General features: G+C 39.6%; 1 protein-coding gene across 1 annotated transcript in view; it reads left to right on the top strand.

Annotated features, from left to right (window-relative positions):
• The first annotated feature begins 1702 nt into the window (after positions 1-1702).
• LOC136288867 (interleukin-6 receptor subunit beta-like) overlaps positions 1703-16443 on the top strand; it is a 30065-nt gene continuing 15324 nt past the window's right edge. Inside the window, exons 1-8 of the mRNA XM_066182374.1 lie at positions 1703-1745; positions 1995-2045; positions 4572-4683; positions 7924-8090; positions 9127-9266; positions 14135-14273; positions 14434-14516; positions 15988-16198. Of these exons, the coding sequence (XP_066038471.1) occupies positions 1703-1745; positions 1995-2045; positions 4572-4683; positions 7924-8090; positions 9127-9266; positions 14135-14273; positions 14434-14516; positions 15988-16198 (946 nt within the window). The remainder of the gene's footprint in view (positions 1746-1994; positions 2046-4571; positions 4684-7923; positions 8091-9126; positions 9267-14134; positions 14274-14433; positions 14517-15987; positions 16199-16443) is intronic.

Here is a 16443-nt window from a genome sequence, read left to right as displayed (position 1 = left end):
AAAGCTGAATTATTAAACATCTGAAAAAGTGGTTCTGTGCAAAATTTACCTCAAATGTAATAGTTTATATTTTGTTGTACATTAAAAGGTTACTATAGTAACTTAGTAGCTAAGCAATAGTGAAAAATAAGGCCTCACTCAAATGTGAAATTCCAGTTTTCAATATTATATCTCCTCTGGTTTTGGACTGGTAATGTTATATTCTGTGCTTGTCAGAATTTTTTTTCTTCAAATGACGGTGACATTTACACTGAGACCTAGACCCAGCAAAGATATGGACTGGCTTGATTGGGTTTATTTCTCTGCAGTATTCTCTGTCCTAATTCTGTGCACACTAAATCCAGTCCTACTCCTGCATTGAGTTACTTATATGGTTTTCATTTAGGATAGGTTGTTTTGAATGTGATTATGCTGAGCACATCAAACCAATATATATAGCTGTTAAAGTTTTCTCTTGACTTCTACGCTATTCTGAGTCTCTAGCTCTTCAACCCCACTGTCAAAATCTGTCACATATGACTTGCATTTTTACTTTATCGGTTTCTCCTTTTGATTTCCCTATCCTCTTGGCTATTCCTTTTTGCAAGCATTGCAAAGGCCAATTTTTGGATCTCTCAGATAATAGGGGTTGTGATCCTCCATGCATACATTGTATCCAGCACCCCTCAGCATTCTGGAGCTTACTCCCAAGGCCAATGAATTTGTCACTAGGAAACCCCCCTGTAGCATTCAGAATTCCTTGATCACTTGCCTTTCATGACTGTACCCTTCATAAAATCTGATAAGACTTGGTTGTTGCATTAGTCACCTACTCCTACTGTAGACCATGCTGAGAAGCATGCCCCTCCCTTTAGGAAAGTGATTAATTTTAAACAGGTATTTTTTTCTATTCAATACTCAACCTGAAATATACCATGATTGCCGAGACAAGTTAATAATTTGCCTATCTCCAGGCAGGTCTGGATCCAATCTCTGATAGCAGCTGTCTAAGCCCAAAAGGGAAATTTCCCACAGTACCAAAATTTTCTGAAAATTTCCCTTTACTGCTGTAACAGTAACAGCTGTTACACTTCTGCTGGCTTCTGTGTTCAGAATGTTCTCTGAATTAATGGTGTGGACCAAACTTCTGATTTACAGCTATGGTGATTTTTGTCTGTATTAGGGCCACAGTGTAGGTACCTACAATATAGATACAACATCTTTGCAGTAGGGAAATTACACTGAAAGATGAAAAAAGTCAGAAAGTGAAGACAAGTTAGGGTCTTCTGCTGCTATTACTTCTACAGTGTCCAAGAATTCGTATTAGGCTCAGTCAAAGACCTGGACTTCCTCCTTACTGGTACTGAATATCTCTAATTTGCAGTGACAGCTAGGGTTTTCAAAGGAGTTTGAAGTACCTGTAAACTTAATTCAGTTTGCACTGCTGATACGGCAGACACTGTGAAGAATCTCACCGTGAGTGCTTACAAAAACTGGGGTGGAGAGTTCCTGTTTTCCAGAAGGACTTTTAGAATTTTCTAAGTACAATTAATAACACAGAGCTCAAGTGTCCTTCCCATTGTCATTAGCAAACTCCTTACTTGTGTTCAGCCAGTAGCAGCATAGGTGTTAGAATGAATAGGAAGTTTGAAGAGGAAGTGTGAAAAATAGACTGAAGACAGCGTAATGTTGATGGTAATCACTATGCTACTCTACAGAGAAGATGAAGAGCTCTCTGCTGGCAGCTATCTTTTTACTTGTTAGAGGTGAGTTTCATATACTGCACAGCTTACTGCCTCTTATGAACAGTAAAGATTCTTAGTGCTGCTCAAGGATTGAGGCCATATGAACAAAATCGTGACCGCATTAAGCTCTGTGAGTAGGAGAAGCAACCACCAGCAACATTTTGCCTGTTTCTTTTATGGTTGTCTTGACCATCAATTCCCTTTTTTTATTGTTTGTTTGTTTGTTTTGTTTTGTTTTTTTCTTTTTTTCTTCCTCTTTGGCGTCCCCAGACTCCTGCCGCTGCGCGGACTGGGACTCTCCGTTCTGCCGGCAGCTGCCAGGTGGGTGTGGATCGCTCGGTGGATCGCTCGGGTGGCGCCGCGGTGCCCGCGCTCCCGCGGGCGCTGAGCGCTGCCGAGGGCTCCCGCCGGCGCTGGGAAGCATCGCCCCTAAAAGCCTTTCCCAAAAGGAAAACCAGTCCCGAGCAGCACTGGCAGGTGTGTCCGGGTGACGGCAGGGTACGACCGGGCTCACCCGCAGGCTGTGATGCCAGCGCATCGCAAGCAGCCCCTTTGAAAAGACCTCTGTGTTTATATGTGACGGATATGTCTGCTTCCCATTTAACTGGGGAATTACTGATGCTGGCGAGAAGGAACAGTACAACACATTCTGATAGAGTATTGCAGAGCAGTGGGTGGTCATCTGATGTACTTTGTGCTGGATTTATGGCAGGCAGGAACATTCTGCTTGCTAACAGACACAGCAGAGATGACAGGTTCCTGAGTACACCGTGACACTGGGCAAGGCGCCTGCGGGAGGACTATGTTCTTCTGAAATTAGCCATGGATAATTTTCTAGTCCCTGCAATTAACCTGCCAGACTAAGATCCACTACATCATTAGTGAGAAAACCAGATGCTCAGGAAGATAAACAGAAAGTTCTAGAGTGAAAAACATTAAAGGTGGGTGGTATGGGGTTTGTTTTGTTGGTTGGTTTGGGGTTTTTTTTAGTGGAGAAACTGAGCTGTGTTTTCTTCAGAACAAAGAAATTATTTTTTCTTTCTTTGCATAGTTCTTGGAGCACAGTCATTATACACCTAGTATCTATGCTAGGTCTGGGAAGAATTCATAATATACATGTTAAGGTGGAGCAGTACAGTAAAACAAAGAAAGCACTAGAATAAAAATGGATGTGCATGTGGACACTAATATCCACAAACAGGACAAGTGAAAATAAAAGTGTGTAAGATTCATTATATTCATCAGGGGAAAGTAATGTAGAACTTCAGTGTATTTGGAGTAGGAGGGTGCATTGGGGTGTTAGTTGAGCTAATACACTGTTTCCACACACAAGATCTACTATTTTTTTTCTTTGTATGCTCTAATACCATAATCTCATAGAGAAAGACAGGGGGATTTTGTGAAACGTAGAGCATGAGGAGCACTACAACCCTGTTCCTCTGTAAGCAAAGACAGGTCTGCATCATGGTAGACACCGTGTAGATCTGAGTTAATAGAACTTGTTTCAAATAGTTTCAGGAGCAGCATATTACCAATGTCTTGACATGAAGTATTGCAGTAGTTCCAAAAAGGTCTGGTTTTCAGGTCTTTCTTCAAAACAATAGAGAAACTCTAAGTAAGTGTAAAGTTTAATTGAGAGTAGAACAGGAGAAGAATGTGGGAGCTGTTACTGTTTTCCCTGCTGTTGACAGACACCATGTTCATTGGTGAGGAGGCAAAGATGTGGTTTGGTGGTCAGACTAGAAAAACAACGAATTCTGTAATATTTCACACTGCTATGGAAATAAGGAAGACATGATCTCCACCTTCCTGAAAGGAACCGGTACACTCCTGAACTGAAGCAGCATAACTTTATTAGAAAAGCGTTATTTCATTTAGTATGAGAAAAAAAGTGTCCTAAGGTGAGGGTATTAAAGTCAGTGCTATACTCATTTGACACACTTTTTTTTCCAAAAGACCTTTTAACTTAAATAAGCATCTGCCATCTCAATGATGAAAAGCATGCCAAGGATACTTTGTAACTCAGGTTGTAGGAAGAAACAAGGACAAGAGGACTGATTATAACCTAGGTTATGAGATACCATAACTGTGCTACAGCACCTGCTCCAGACATATTTGTATTTACTTATCACATAGCAAAACACTTCTGATTCAAGATTGTTAGGCCTATCAGCAACTTGTTAAACCAAACAGGTATGAACTATGTGACTCTACTCATCAGGAAAAATTCACCCTAAGCATCCTATGCCTGTTTAGATCATTGTCTACTTTTCTGAAAAACAACAACAAAAAAATCAGAGTCCTTTTCAAAAGTCCTTTAGGTGGTACTTTGAGACAGCATGACTGATTCTTCTGAACAGATAGTTCAGACAGTAAAACACAAAGTAAAAGAAGAATAACAGTTGTATTTTGTCATTAGCGTTTCTGATGAGATTTTGAAATACTGACATAAACTTAACACTAAAGAAAAAAACAAGCTCCTTTAATAATGTCATCAGTGTTTAGTTTCACATCAACTGAAAAAACAGTATGTTCATTTGCAAAAAAAAAGCCCCATATTTCTCTTTTTAAAATAAATAACAAGTGATTTTATACATAAACCTATGCTCCTCCTGTTTTATAATGCGTTCTTTATAAAGCTGGCAGTATAAAAGTAATACTGTTTTATCCAGCAATAATGTGTAGTTCTGAACTTCAAAAAGAGATTGACGGTTTTGAAGCAATTCTAGGGTCTAGTTGACCAGTTCTAGCCGGTTTTTATTTGGTTTCATTACTCATAGTCCTTTTGAGTCAGTTAATGATTGCCTGTGATAGGTCTTTTCCAGTGCACATGTTTTCATCTTCCAGATTGGGACAACGAATTGGTGTGTTACAAAGAATTAAGTGAGGATCTAACCTGTACCTGGCTGCCATTACCTAGTGCTGCAAATACAGTTAATTATACTGTATACTTACAATGGTAAGTCTGAAAAGTAATCTCAGAAAACAAAAAGCTCTTATTGCGGTTAGATGTGATTTCCACCTGACAGAGTTTTGCTCTAGTGTATTTCATCATGTTATGGGTTGTTAAACAATGCTGGTCAATATCTTTCATCACTTCTCATCAATACCTATTGATTTGTAAGAGCTTGGTAAGAGAGTGGTAGGTTGATTTTGGCTAGACATCACAAAAGCCGTTCCATCCCTCCCTTCCTCAGCCCCAACAGGGCAGAGAAAATATGGCAAATGGTCATGGGTTGAGATAAGGACAGGAAGTGATCTCTCAGCGTTTACTGTCATGGGCAAAACAGATCTGACCTGGGAAATGAATGTAGTTTATTAACATTCAAATCAGAGTAGAATAATGAGAAATAAGGCTAAAATTTGAAACACCTTCCCCTTCTCTGCCCTCACCCCCTCACCCTATACTTTTCTTCTTACTGGGCTTAACTTTTCTCCTGAATTCTCTACCCCCTCCACCCCAGCATTGTGGGGGAACAGGAAATAAGATTTTGATCAGTCAATTACATGTTGTATCTATCACTTCTTTTCTCTTCTGACTCTTCCTCTGGTCCAGCATGGGAATCCTCCCACAGGAGTCAGTCCATCATGAACTCCTCCAATATGAATTCTTGGGGCTGCATTGCTTCATGAACTTCTCCAGGCTAGGTCCTTTCCATGGGGTGCCAACCCTTCAAGAGCAGCCTGCTCCAAAGCAGGTCCCTCAAGGGTTCACAAGCCCTGCAAACCTTCTCCAGTGTGGGCTGCTCTCTGCTGCTCCCACATGTTCTCATTCCTCTCTGCCAGCTGCTCTTGTGCAGCAGTTTTTTCCTCTTTTAACTACATTATCCCAGAGGCACTACCACCATGGCTGGTGGGCTCAGCCTTGGCCAGCAGAGGGTCAGTCCTGAGGTCACCTAGAACTGGCTTTGCTGTACATGGAGAAAGCTTATTGCAGCTTCTCACAGGAGCCACCTCTGTAGCAATCTGCTCCCTGCTCCCAAAACCTTGTCATGCTAACCCAATACAAAATCATTGTACATCTTACCATGCCTCCAACACACTGTTTAATGCATTATTGCCAAAGATCAGCTTGCTCAATAACCTTTATTTGCAGCTATTCAGTTTTATTGACTATTCGACACAGATATATTCAAAGTAAAAAAAAAAAATTAAAACAAAACGCACAAACATAAACCGACATTAAGCTTTTATTTTATGTATTATATATTTTGTTATAACATGTACCCAAGAAGATGTCAGATGTAGCATACTTTCTGAATTATCAAGTAGTGGTTTCACAGATGGAATGAATTTGTAGGGTTAATTTTGAGCTGATTATCTCAAATGGTATCTTCAGTTGCAGCTGCATTACAAAATTGGATTTCCTCAATTTATATCTAGATGTCTGGAATCTCCCATGAGATTAGGGGCATGTTCAGAAATAGAGATGTGAGATCAGAAGACATGATCTTTGCCATGAGACTGTATCATGGGGTACATAGAGTACAACACTGTATGCCGTTGGTATATTCTGATATTCATTGCTGATTATTTTGCCACATAACCACCCCTTGTCATTAGAAATGAGCTGTGGTTAGAAGCATCCTCTAAAGCTAAGAAAATGTCACCACACTGGGAAATTCCCCAGGGTGATCATCTTCAAATTGCAGAGGAGCAAAGCAACCACCTCAAGGCTGAGGTTACTCCCCCCTTCAGCTTCAATATTTTCTCACTGGAGGTAGCAGCAGACTCCAATTTGCAATAAGCGCCAAATTCCACTGCATTTTCTGTCTTGCCTCTTGGGACTTCAAGGAATCCAAGCTTTTTGGAAGGACAGAAACATTTGTGAAACAGCTCTGTTTCTGAAGAGATGTTATCAGTTGAAATATTTGTAAGCCAGTCGCCCTTGAAGTCCTAAGCCAAAACCAGACTGTGCTGTTCCCAGGCTGCAGGGTTGATGTCATGAACAGACAAGGCAGAAAAAAGATTGAAAGAGGATGTCAGTAGGGGAAGAGGGAGACAATTCCCTGGAAGAGACATGGATGTTTCCAAGTCAGTCAGGACTTCAACCTCAGTCTCCTAAGCTCCCACCTGGTGGTCTTGAGCACAAACTTCCTATCTCCTCCTCTATTGGGTTAAAAGGAAAGAAAAAAACCCACATGTGAAAGGGTTTTTAGATTGCCTAGAACAGGGTATCACCCCTTCCTGCATGTAACATCAGTTTGAAGTTGTAATAGTTCCTTGTCCTTGCTCCTTATGATTTAGTTGTCAGGAAGAAAAAGATTAAAGATAAACACTCCCACAGAAAAGTTCCAACCAAGAATTCAAAATCACGCTTTGAAATTTTAATGGATGATTCACAACTAGCCTGAAGCAGAAGACAGGGAAACCTTCAAGTAGTTTTTCTCAGGTATTAAATATTGAATTATGATGTGTGTAATTTAATGCTTGAAATGCATAGCTAGGCAATTAGCATGCTAGACCATCTCCTTAAGAACACTGAACTTGCCAATTTTAACCTTGGAAAAATTTTTTCTGTGTATGGCAGAGACTAAATGAGAGAGACAGGAAAAAAAATAGGCAGCGAAATTGTATGTAAGGCATTAAAACTCCTGGACTTCCTGTGCTGTGTGTATTAGGTATACCAGGAGAAATAGACAGGGCTGAGGACTCAGGTGACATTTAAATATCTTTGATATTTCACTCTGATGATTTGCAGGAATACAAGTCAGAAAATAGGCATATAACTCATAACAGGTTTTTCATAACTTTATGGTAATTCAGATTCATGTAACTGGGAAATTTTGCTGTTCAAAAGGAATTTGGGTGCCTCTGTTATGGGAGAGAAGGCTTTATTAATTTCTAACCTAATTTTATACCTTCAAAATGCTCTATATATCCCACTGTAAGTACAAAAGGAGGTCATACGGATCTTGTTGTATCATGCTGTGCCTTAAAAGTTTAAGGAATTCAACTGTTCTCCATCACACAACACAAGGATTTGCATGTTTAAATTTGCTAGGGTTACTGGGGTGCTGGAATTATCTTGCTGTTTCAAGCTGCTCAAGGTGAACCTTCAAGATTTCCAGAGGTGGAATTACTTGTAGCAGTATCTGGAAAGTTATCAATTGCTATAATTTTGCTTTCTTGGACAGGGGAGGAAAGAATAACTATAATACAATATAATATTTTTCATTCTGCTTCCTTTTCTCTGAAGGAACAAAATACGAACACCTTTTAAACGACAAACATCATCGCCTTCCATCACAATAGAACGAAGGAATCTCTACATTGAGAGATTTGTGTCCATTTGGATAGCAGTGAAATATGCCCATGGCACCTGTGCAAAAGGAAAGAACATCTCAGTTTTACCAAGCAAAGCAGGTATGGCGTCTTCACAAGTTGTGTTACTGCAGTGCCCGGCGAAAGCTGCAGTCTGTAAAGATTATTTCCAAAATATCAGCTCCCAAAATAACTCATGCTATTTTTACTGATTCAGAGAGATAAGATACAGTTTGACTTCCTTGAATGAGGTTAATAACAGAAGTCTATCATGTTTTATGGGAGGAGGGTTTTATGGGAGGAGGGAATATTTAATATTCATATCCAGAAAAATACTTAGTAATATTTTTATACCATACTTAACCAGCTTTCTATGCTCTCTTTGTTGGCTTTCTGAATTTCTTTATATTGGTTTGCAAAAAGCAGATTGACTCAGTACTGTGCTCCTAAGGAATCCTTGATATAGGGCATTAGAATTTTGAGAAGCCTTTTCAAAATTCAACTCTTTTCTAAGGCCACTTACCCATTACACAGTGCTACAGGAAATACATGAAAAAGCAGGTCTATTTATTATGCCCTTAAGATATTTATTTAAGGTTCCCTACCTATCTGGTCACTGAACTAATGTTAAGAGCTTCACAAAACTTCGTCTGCTCAGACTAATCATGGTCCAAGAAAAACCAATGCTCCTCACTGCTGGGGGTTAATACCTGTACAACACAAATTATCAATATAACCTTTATGGAAGACTTTTGGCCACATTGGGTTTATTGGAGAAGAAGATGAAAGTATATTTGCACTTATTTAAAGATTCTGGGTATTTTTTATACTAGTCGTGATTACAGGTACTCTTGACATTTTGATTTTGCCTTTCAGCCCCACTCAGAATAGTAACTGCCTAGAAAAAGAGCATTCCTGAAATCAGTAGAAGTATTCACAAAAGAAAGGCAAGAGGAAAAACAGTATTTTGTTGATACCGTAAAGTTTTGGTAATTAATGATTTCCAGGTTTTTTTGGAGTCTCAGAGTATTTAGTATTCTGTGCCAAGTCTTCTAATTTTTATAGACCACACTCAACAGACATAATCACCAAAGCTGTCCTACTTCCATTTTTAACAGCTTTATATCCCCCATTTTAGGAAAGTGCTTGTCACCATCTAACATAAATGCTTATCAGATCACAAACCAATTGATAGTAAAATGGGACCTGGCCACAGCTCTTGCACCATATGAGCTGAGATACAGAGAGGCACTCACAGAATCTGCTCCATGGACACTGGTAAGTACCTCCATGTGACAATCTCATGAGAACATGAGGTGCCTCAATGTCAGCTCAGCTGAACATATTTCATGCAGCACAAGGATTGCAAGGTGGCACATCAAGGAGTCACTTTGGAGGCAGATCCCACTGCAGACAGCAGACCTGTAAGACACCTTAGTTTGGTTCTAACAAATCATGAAATGTTTGGGAAAGAAGGAATAGTAGCTTTAAACAAAGTAAAATAGAATAATAGAATAATAGCATGTTAGCTGGTCCATTAACCTACCAGTGAGACACTACAACTACCAGTGAATCAAAAGCTGAATATCAGAAATGCCATATAAACTCAGGTCAAAATCATACTTTCAGTGATTTACAAAATTACTCTTTTAGCTGGTATCATTACATTTCAAACAGATCAGGTTGCTTTGTTTTTTAAGGTAATAATTCATCCTTAACCTACTTTTGATTTGTGCAAGTATTCCAGATTTCCTACTCTGAAAATAAGAGAAATAATTTCCCTGTAATACATAGAATCATAGAATGGTTTGGGTTGGAAAGGACCTTGACAATCATGTAGTTCCAACCAGCCCCGCCGTGTGCAGGGCCACACAGACCAGGTTGCCCCATCCAAACTGACCTTGAACACTTCCAGAGATGGAGCATCCACAAATTCCTTGTTCCAGTGCCTCACTACCCTCACAGTGAAGAATTTCTTCCTAATATCTAATCTAAACCTACTCAGTCTACAGCCATTGCCCCTGGTCTTGTCATTACATGCTTTTGAAAATAGTCTTGCCCCATCTTACCTGTAAGACCTCTTGATGTACTGGAAGGCAACAATAAGGCCTCCCCAAAGCCTTCTCTTTTCCAGGCTGAACAATACCAATTCTCTCAGCCTTTCCTCACAGGAGAGGTACTCCATCCCACTAAACTATTTGGTGGCCCTCCTTTGGATTCATTCCAACAGGTCCCTATCCTGGCTGTGCTGGGAACCCTGTCCCTGAAAGTTGGGAAATAAACTCTCCATCAAACTTGTTAGATTAGGAAGCTGACATTATTTCATTACTGCTGAATGTGTGTGTGAATCTCTACAAAGCATGCATGCCCAGTAACCTAAGAGACCAGGTTATACTTCTGAAACTACTGTATTTTCATATTTCCTGAACACACGCATTTTTGCTAATTATTTCCAGTTGTTTGGATATGGTTCCAGATCTTCTGACGAACCTTTTCTCCTTGGGAGTATGTCAAGTGTGTAATCAGGTCACAATGTACTCCTCTTATCTATCATTCTTTGCTCTGACACACAATTCTTGTTCTCTAAACGAAGATATTGTTTAGTACATATTAAATCACTGATAAAAGTAAACAAGAAAGCATTAACTGGAACAAGTTTTGTTAGTCACAGATGTAGGGAGTTAGCACAAGGCCACATTAATCTCTGGTATTTGTACTAAGCACTGTATGTACAAAATTAAGCACTAACAACAAATATAGGAGTCATGCTCTACTGTGCTGAAGTTAAAAGAATTTCCAGCACCTTCCTCCAGTGCTGCATAGATGTCTTCTCACAGGACTGTTCAGTAACAACCCCAGAGCTGATGCAGCACTGCAGGTGGGCTCTCAGCAGAGCAGAGCAGAGGGACAGAATCCCCTCCCTGGCCCTGCTGCCCGCACTGCTCTGGATGCAGCCCAGGGCACGTTTGGCTCTCTGGGCTGTCAGTGCCCATGGCTGGGTCATGTCCAGCCTCTCACCCTCCAGCACCCCCAGGTCCTTCTGGGCAGGGCTGCTGTGATCTGTCCATCCCCAGCCTGTGTTGATACCAGGGATTGCTCTGACGCAGGTGCAGCACCAGCACTTGGTCTTCTAAACCCCATGAGGTTCTCATGATCCACCTCTGGAGGACCTGATCCACCTGTCCAGGTCCCTCTGTATGGCATCCCATCCTTCAGGAGTGCCAGCAGCACCTCTCAGCTTGGGGTCATCTGCAAATGCTCAGAGGGTGCACTTGACCCCTCTAAGTCATTACTGTACATATTAAATAACATTGATCACACCCACTGTGGACCCCTGATGGTCACATCTTGTCAATGATGTCCACTGGGGTTCTGACACTACCCTCCGGATGCAACCATCCAGCCACTTCCTAATCCACATAACAGTTTACCTACCAAATCCATCACTATCCAATTTGGAGAGAAGAATGTTGTGGGATACAGATCAGTTCCAGATGCATTTTAGGACATGCAACATGGCACAGCAACAGAGCAGCACAAAGCTAAAGGGAATGTGTAAGAGATGGAAAATCAGTCATAATTTCAATAATGTCTGCATGTAGCCGCAATGACTGCTTTTCCTGCCCTTTCCCATGCAGCATCTCAAGAAAAGGCTTCTCCAGCAAGCAGGCATGTATGCATGATTTGTATCACTAAGTCCCTAAAATTGTCTGTTTTTCAAGCTCTGTTATTTTTGTATGTATTTATCATGTTTTAAATATGCATTTATCAAGTAGAACATAACCCCAAGAAGAAAACTGTTTAAATAGCAATAGTCCCCACTTCCTGGGAAACTCTCCTCACCCAGGAGCCTCTTTGCCTCCTTTTTACTGCAAAAATCTCCCTTTTCACTACATCCCTTTTCTTCCTTTTGTCTCAGAAGACTGTTGCCATTTCTCTTGCAGCCGACTACTGGTTTATTTGGCCACTTCAGAAGATGTACTTTGAGAGGCCCACATAAGAAATGTTTTGTTTTAGTACAAAGAACATGCAAAGTCTTGGAATGGTCTCACTCACATACAAGTCCTAGACCATCCTAGGGCAGCCAGTTACCCATGCATGGCCCATACAGTAGTGCAATAGACAGACAACCACGGTCAGACAGTCTGGTATGTGGCATGTGGAAGAGCAGAGGGTTAAGGGCAGTACAAATGCATGGCCCACAGGTTTTGGAGACAGGGGAGATGGAAGATTCACATGAGTACTGTGAAGGACTGGTAGAGACAGCCACACTGGGTGATGTGAATGGGTGAAGAATGCAGGTCATAACATTATCCCCCAGGTCCCAACTGATGCTATGAATTTAGGCTGTAATCTCTTCCTAATAATTTAAACAAAGGCTACACTTGGAGGTGACTAAGTGAGTATGGCCATACATGCACAGAGGATGTATGAAGCCAGTGGTTATCAAGAGTAGGATAAATGTACCTGAAATGTAGTTTAACATTTGGGTTTTAAATCCATTCCACTTCCCTCTTGCTCTGTAGAGATTTGGAGTCTTTCTGTACTATTGTGGGTAATGGGATTTTTTTGTGACAAAGCATTTTCTGTTAGCAAAATTATATGAAGCTGTCAGGGGCAGAGTAATACTGTTCACTCAAAAGAAAGAAGTAGCCATTTGTTTATTGAGACAAAGCAGAAATCTAGCAAAGTTTGATAGTAAATGTGACAGGGGTTTAACAAGAGTAGATGGCAAGAAGCCCTTGATTACTTCATAGAGAATAGAGTCAGATAGAACTGTAAGGGAGACCTTTTAATTGGGTCATGATACTTAAAAAAAGGTCCCCTTGCATTCTAAAATTCTTCTCAGACCCCCTGCAAGTTTAGTTGCTTCTGGATCCAGACTTAGTCCCAGACCTGTTCAACACTTTATGTCTAAAGGATTATATGTGCACAATCAATCCTTTGTATCGCTTAACTGAGATTTAAAATTTTCAGTGTATTAATTTCCAATTCACATATCAAGTATCTGCTGAGATGAATACTCTCTCGTCCTTGAGGAGTAACCTTAAGAGGTTAAGAAGTGTCCTTGCTCAAGAGATCCTGTTGTATAGCCCACTGCTGTGCAGGAGAGGCTGTGGGCTGTCCACTATTTAAAGGGTAAGACGAGACACCTAAAGATATATGTGCATGCTCACTTCAAATAATAGTTTCTTCCGAAGCTGACCTGACTCAAATCTTAACCAGAACTATGATTAGGTGGATGAACTGTTAAAATTAGCCCTTGTCTTTCATGTCTTCTTTCATCTGCCTGCCCCAAATCGACTTTGAGTCTGATGCTGGTCCAGACACAGCTGTTATGACTGCTGATAGTGGTAATCACTTGATCAGGATTACAGGAAATAAAGGTCAGGATGGAGGGGAGGGAGGTGAGCACACTCCCACTGAAGTTAATTAATTAACTTTAATTTAAAAATAAAGTACTGCAGGAATTGAAAGAGCTGGTTTCCTTACAATGGAGCTTTGCTTTTTTTTTTGGGGGGGGGGGGCGGGTTTAGGGGAGTGTTTAAGTGATAACCACAGTTTCCTATCATATTTTTTCTTATTTTCTCTGTATTTTTCAGCTCAGGGTTTTCCTTAGACATGGGTGATGTCTTTGTTTCAAGAAAAACTCCATTCCCTGTATAGTTACTGGGGTTCCAGTGCCATCATCAGCTGCAGATGCAAATCTCTTCTGCCATGCCAAGGCATGTAGGCAGCCACACATTCAATCCAAACATGTTGTTTAAGACATCAGCCATGTGGATCTATTCAGACATAATGACATTTTTAAAAATAAGGGCTTTTTTTATATTTAGTTTTCCCTTGACTTCTTGTTCTTGAGAATGTTAACAAGGCTCAGAGTTAGGTAAATTTTTATTTTTTTAGTATATGTAATGTCTAATAATTTTAAAATTAATATTTAGACCAGGGTACTTGGTGTCCTGAGTGAGCAGAACAAGTCCATGAAAAAGAATGAAAATACCTTGACTAAAATGTGCAATAATTCCTATTTGATGACAGGAACCTCTACTTTCAGTTGAGTCAGAAGACTGGTCTTAGGCTGAGAAAACAATTAATATAAGATAATGTTTTATTGCTGTTACATAAATGATTCTCTTTTTTAGGTGTCTCTAGGAAGCAATGTCAGTGTCACCATTTCAAATGTAAATGCTATGTCTTCATACATTGTTCAGCTCAGATGCATAACCAAGGATGGTCTCAGCTGTGTTTGCGTTTGGAGCAAAGAGATTTTGGTCCCTCACAGTAAGTGAAATGTAGTGCATCCTACTGGTAGTAAGTATGAATGTAAAGATTTCTCCAAATTCTGTGTCATATGGAATAGCATTTTCAGACCCTCTTGAAAAAATGAACATCAGAATTATTAATCTGAGTGCACGTCTCCATCTTTTTCCATGTTTTCCAGAACTTATGACCAAGCCAAGAATATCATATAATATAACTACACAAGTCTCTCCAGGAAGAAGAAGTGTTCTTCTCAAGTGGGAGGTAAGGCTCACTTTGAGTCTGGATAACTTCTGTTATGTATATGCTATTTATTTATTGCATTGCAGGAAAAAACAGACTTTCTCATTGTATTCAGTCTGCACTTGATACGTGAAAGGCATTGGATTTTCTATACTTGCTGCAGAATTCATTGTATCTATATGGTGATGATTTAGCTGCAAGAAACTAACAAGTAAAAATTACATCAACTTATAATCTTGAAAAATTACTAAAACTTTCCTTCTTCTCCAGGGAAAAACATGTTTTCATTTTAAGAGCTTCCAGCTTCATCTGAAATTCCTCACAAGACATGTCTCTGCCTTTTAAATTATTAAATGTCTTCCTGCCGATGTTACTCCAAAATTATCCAATTATTTCATTAAGATAACCCAGCCTCACAGCTTCATGGTTGTGGAGAGTGTGATTGATAACTGGCTAGCTGCAAAAGGTCACGTAGACATGAGAGAGCTTTGCTGAGCACACAGGCACTCTCATGAAAACCAGCAAGGCAGTAAGCTTCGTATGTCCTTGAGCACAGCTGGAATACGATAACAAGACCTTGTAGCTGAAAGATACGAGGGAGAAGCACGGTAAAACAAAAACTTACTCAAACTATGTAACCACAAAGAAATGTAGAAAGAGGCGTAGCTGACTTTTAGTCTGAGCACCAATCCTGAGCTTAACTTTTGCAATATGTATGAGTTGATTATAGAAGATATAAATGTGTGTATGCTACCTGAAATAAACGAGATTTGCTGACCATGATAGCATGAGGCTCTTCTCCTGCGGCTCCGGTTAACCCAACACATGGTATCTACACACTATAAATTTTGTGCCAGAAATAACTGACAATCTTGATATCAGAAATAATCCTTGAAGAATTTACAGGTTGTCATGTATTAATGTTCTGCCTATATTACAATAATTTCCATTTCTGTGTACTCATTTTCCAATCTCTTATTAAGATTATTACAGTAAAATAATGAGTGAACCACCACCAGAAATTTCTACCAATGGATATTTAACATGTTCCAAATTGGTAGCATAATTACTAGCATTTCTCTTTAAAGAGACTACATACCTAACCAACCCCTAGTAGATGAGGATAACCAGAGGGTTAAATTTCAATTAAACACCTCTCATTAACTTTCAAGTTCCTGATAATGAGGGATATGTTCCATTGAAATGTAGAGAATGTTACAGCTGTTTCACTGCTGTTATTACTAATTGCTTGCACATAACTAAGATCTCAGTTGAGGAAAATTCTTAATCCTATACTTAAATCTTCTCAATTTAAGCATGCTCTTAATTTTAAGGAAATGCTTTGCTTCATTGCTTCCTAATTCCCTAATTAAAACAGTATGATTATATCCCAATCATTAAAGGTTACATTTTGTTTATACAAATAAATTCCTCTTGATTTTCTGCAAGGGACATAACAGCATTTATAGAATAATGTTTTTCCCCTCACTAGGTAGCACAAAGTGAGAATGTCCTTGGATATTTTGTTAATGTGGAAAGAATACCCAACAGTTGCAGCCACCCACCAAATCACATCTCTCTCAAAGACAGAAAAATTCTTCTTAATATCTCCATGGCTTACTATAGATTTAATATTTCTGCCTATAATGAAGCAGGAGAATCTCCACGAGCCATCTACATTGTCCCAGAATTCTCTGTAAAAGGTACTTACCTTATTATCTATTCACCATAATGGTGGGGAAGATTTATGAACAACCTCTGAGGTTACTTTTTGACAAACTTTGGGATAGGTGAAAGCACTCTCTTGAATATATATTAGGCTAATATTTTTACATATTTGGAGTCAGAATTGTTTCTTAAGAAGACACTTCAGTAGAAGTTAACAGGCTAGCAATTCAGTGTTCATTTTAGCACCTCTTTCTCTGTCAAGCTAGAGAAAGTACCATGC

Source organism: Chamaea fasciata, unplaced genomic scaffold (assembly GCF_029207755.1).
Source record: "Chamaea fasciata isolate MVZ Bird 193981 ecotype frontalis unplaced genomic scaffold, bChaFas1.0.hap1 SCAF_4, whole genome shotgun sequence".
Taxonomy (NCBI): domain Eukaryota; kingdom Metazoa; phylum Chordata; class Aves; order Passeriformes; family Sylviidae; genus Chamaea; species Chamaea fasciata.
The sequence above is the reverse complement of the archived record's forward strand: the minus strand, read 5'-3'. Positions and strand labels throughout refer to the sequence as shown.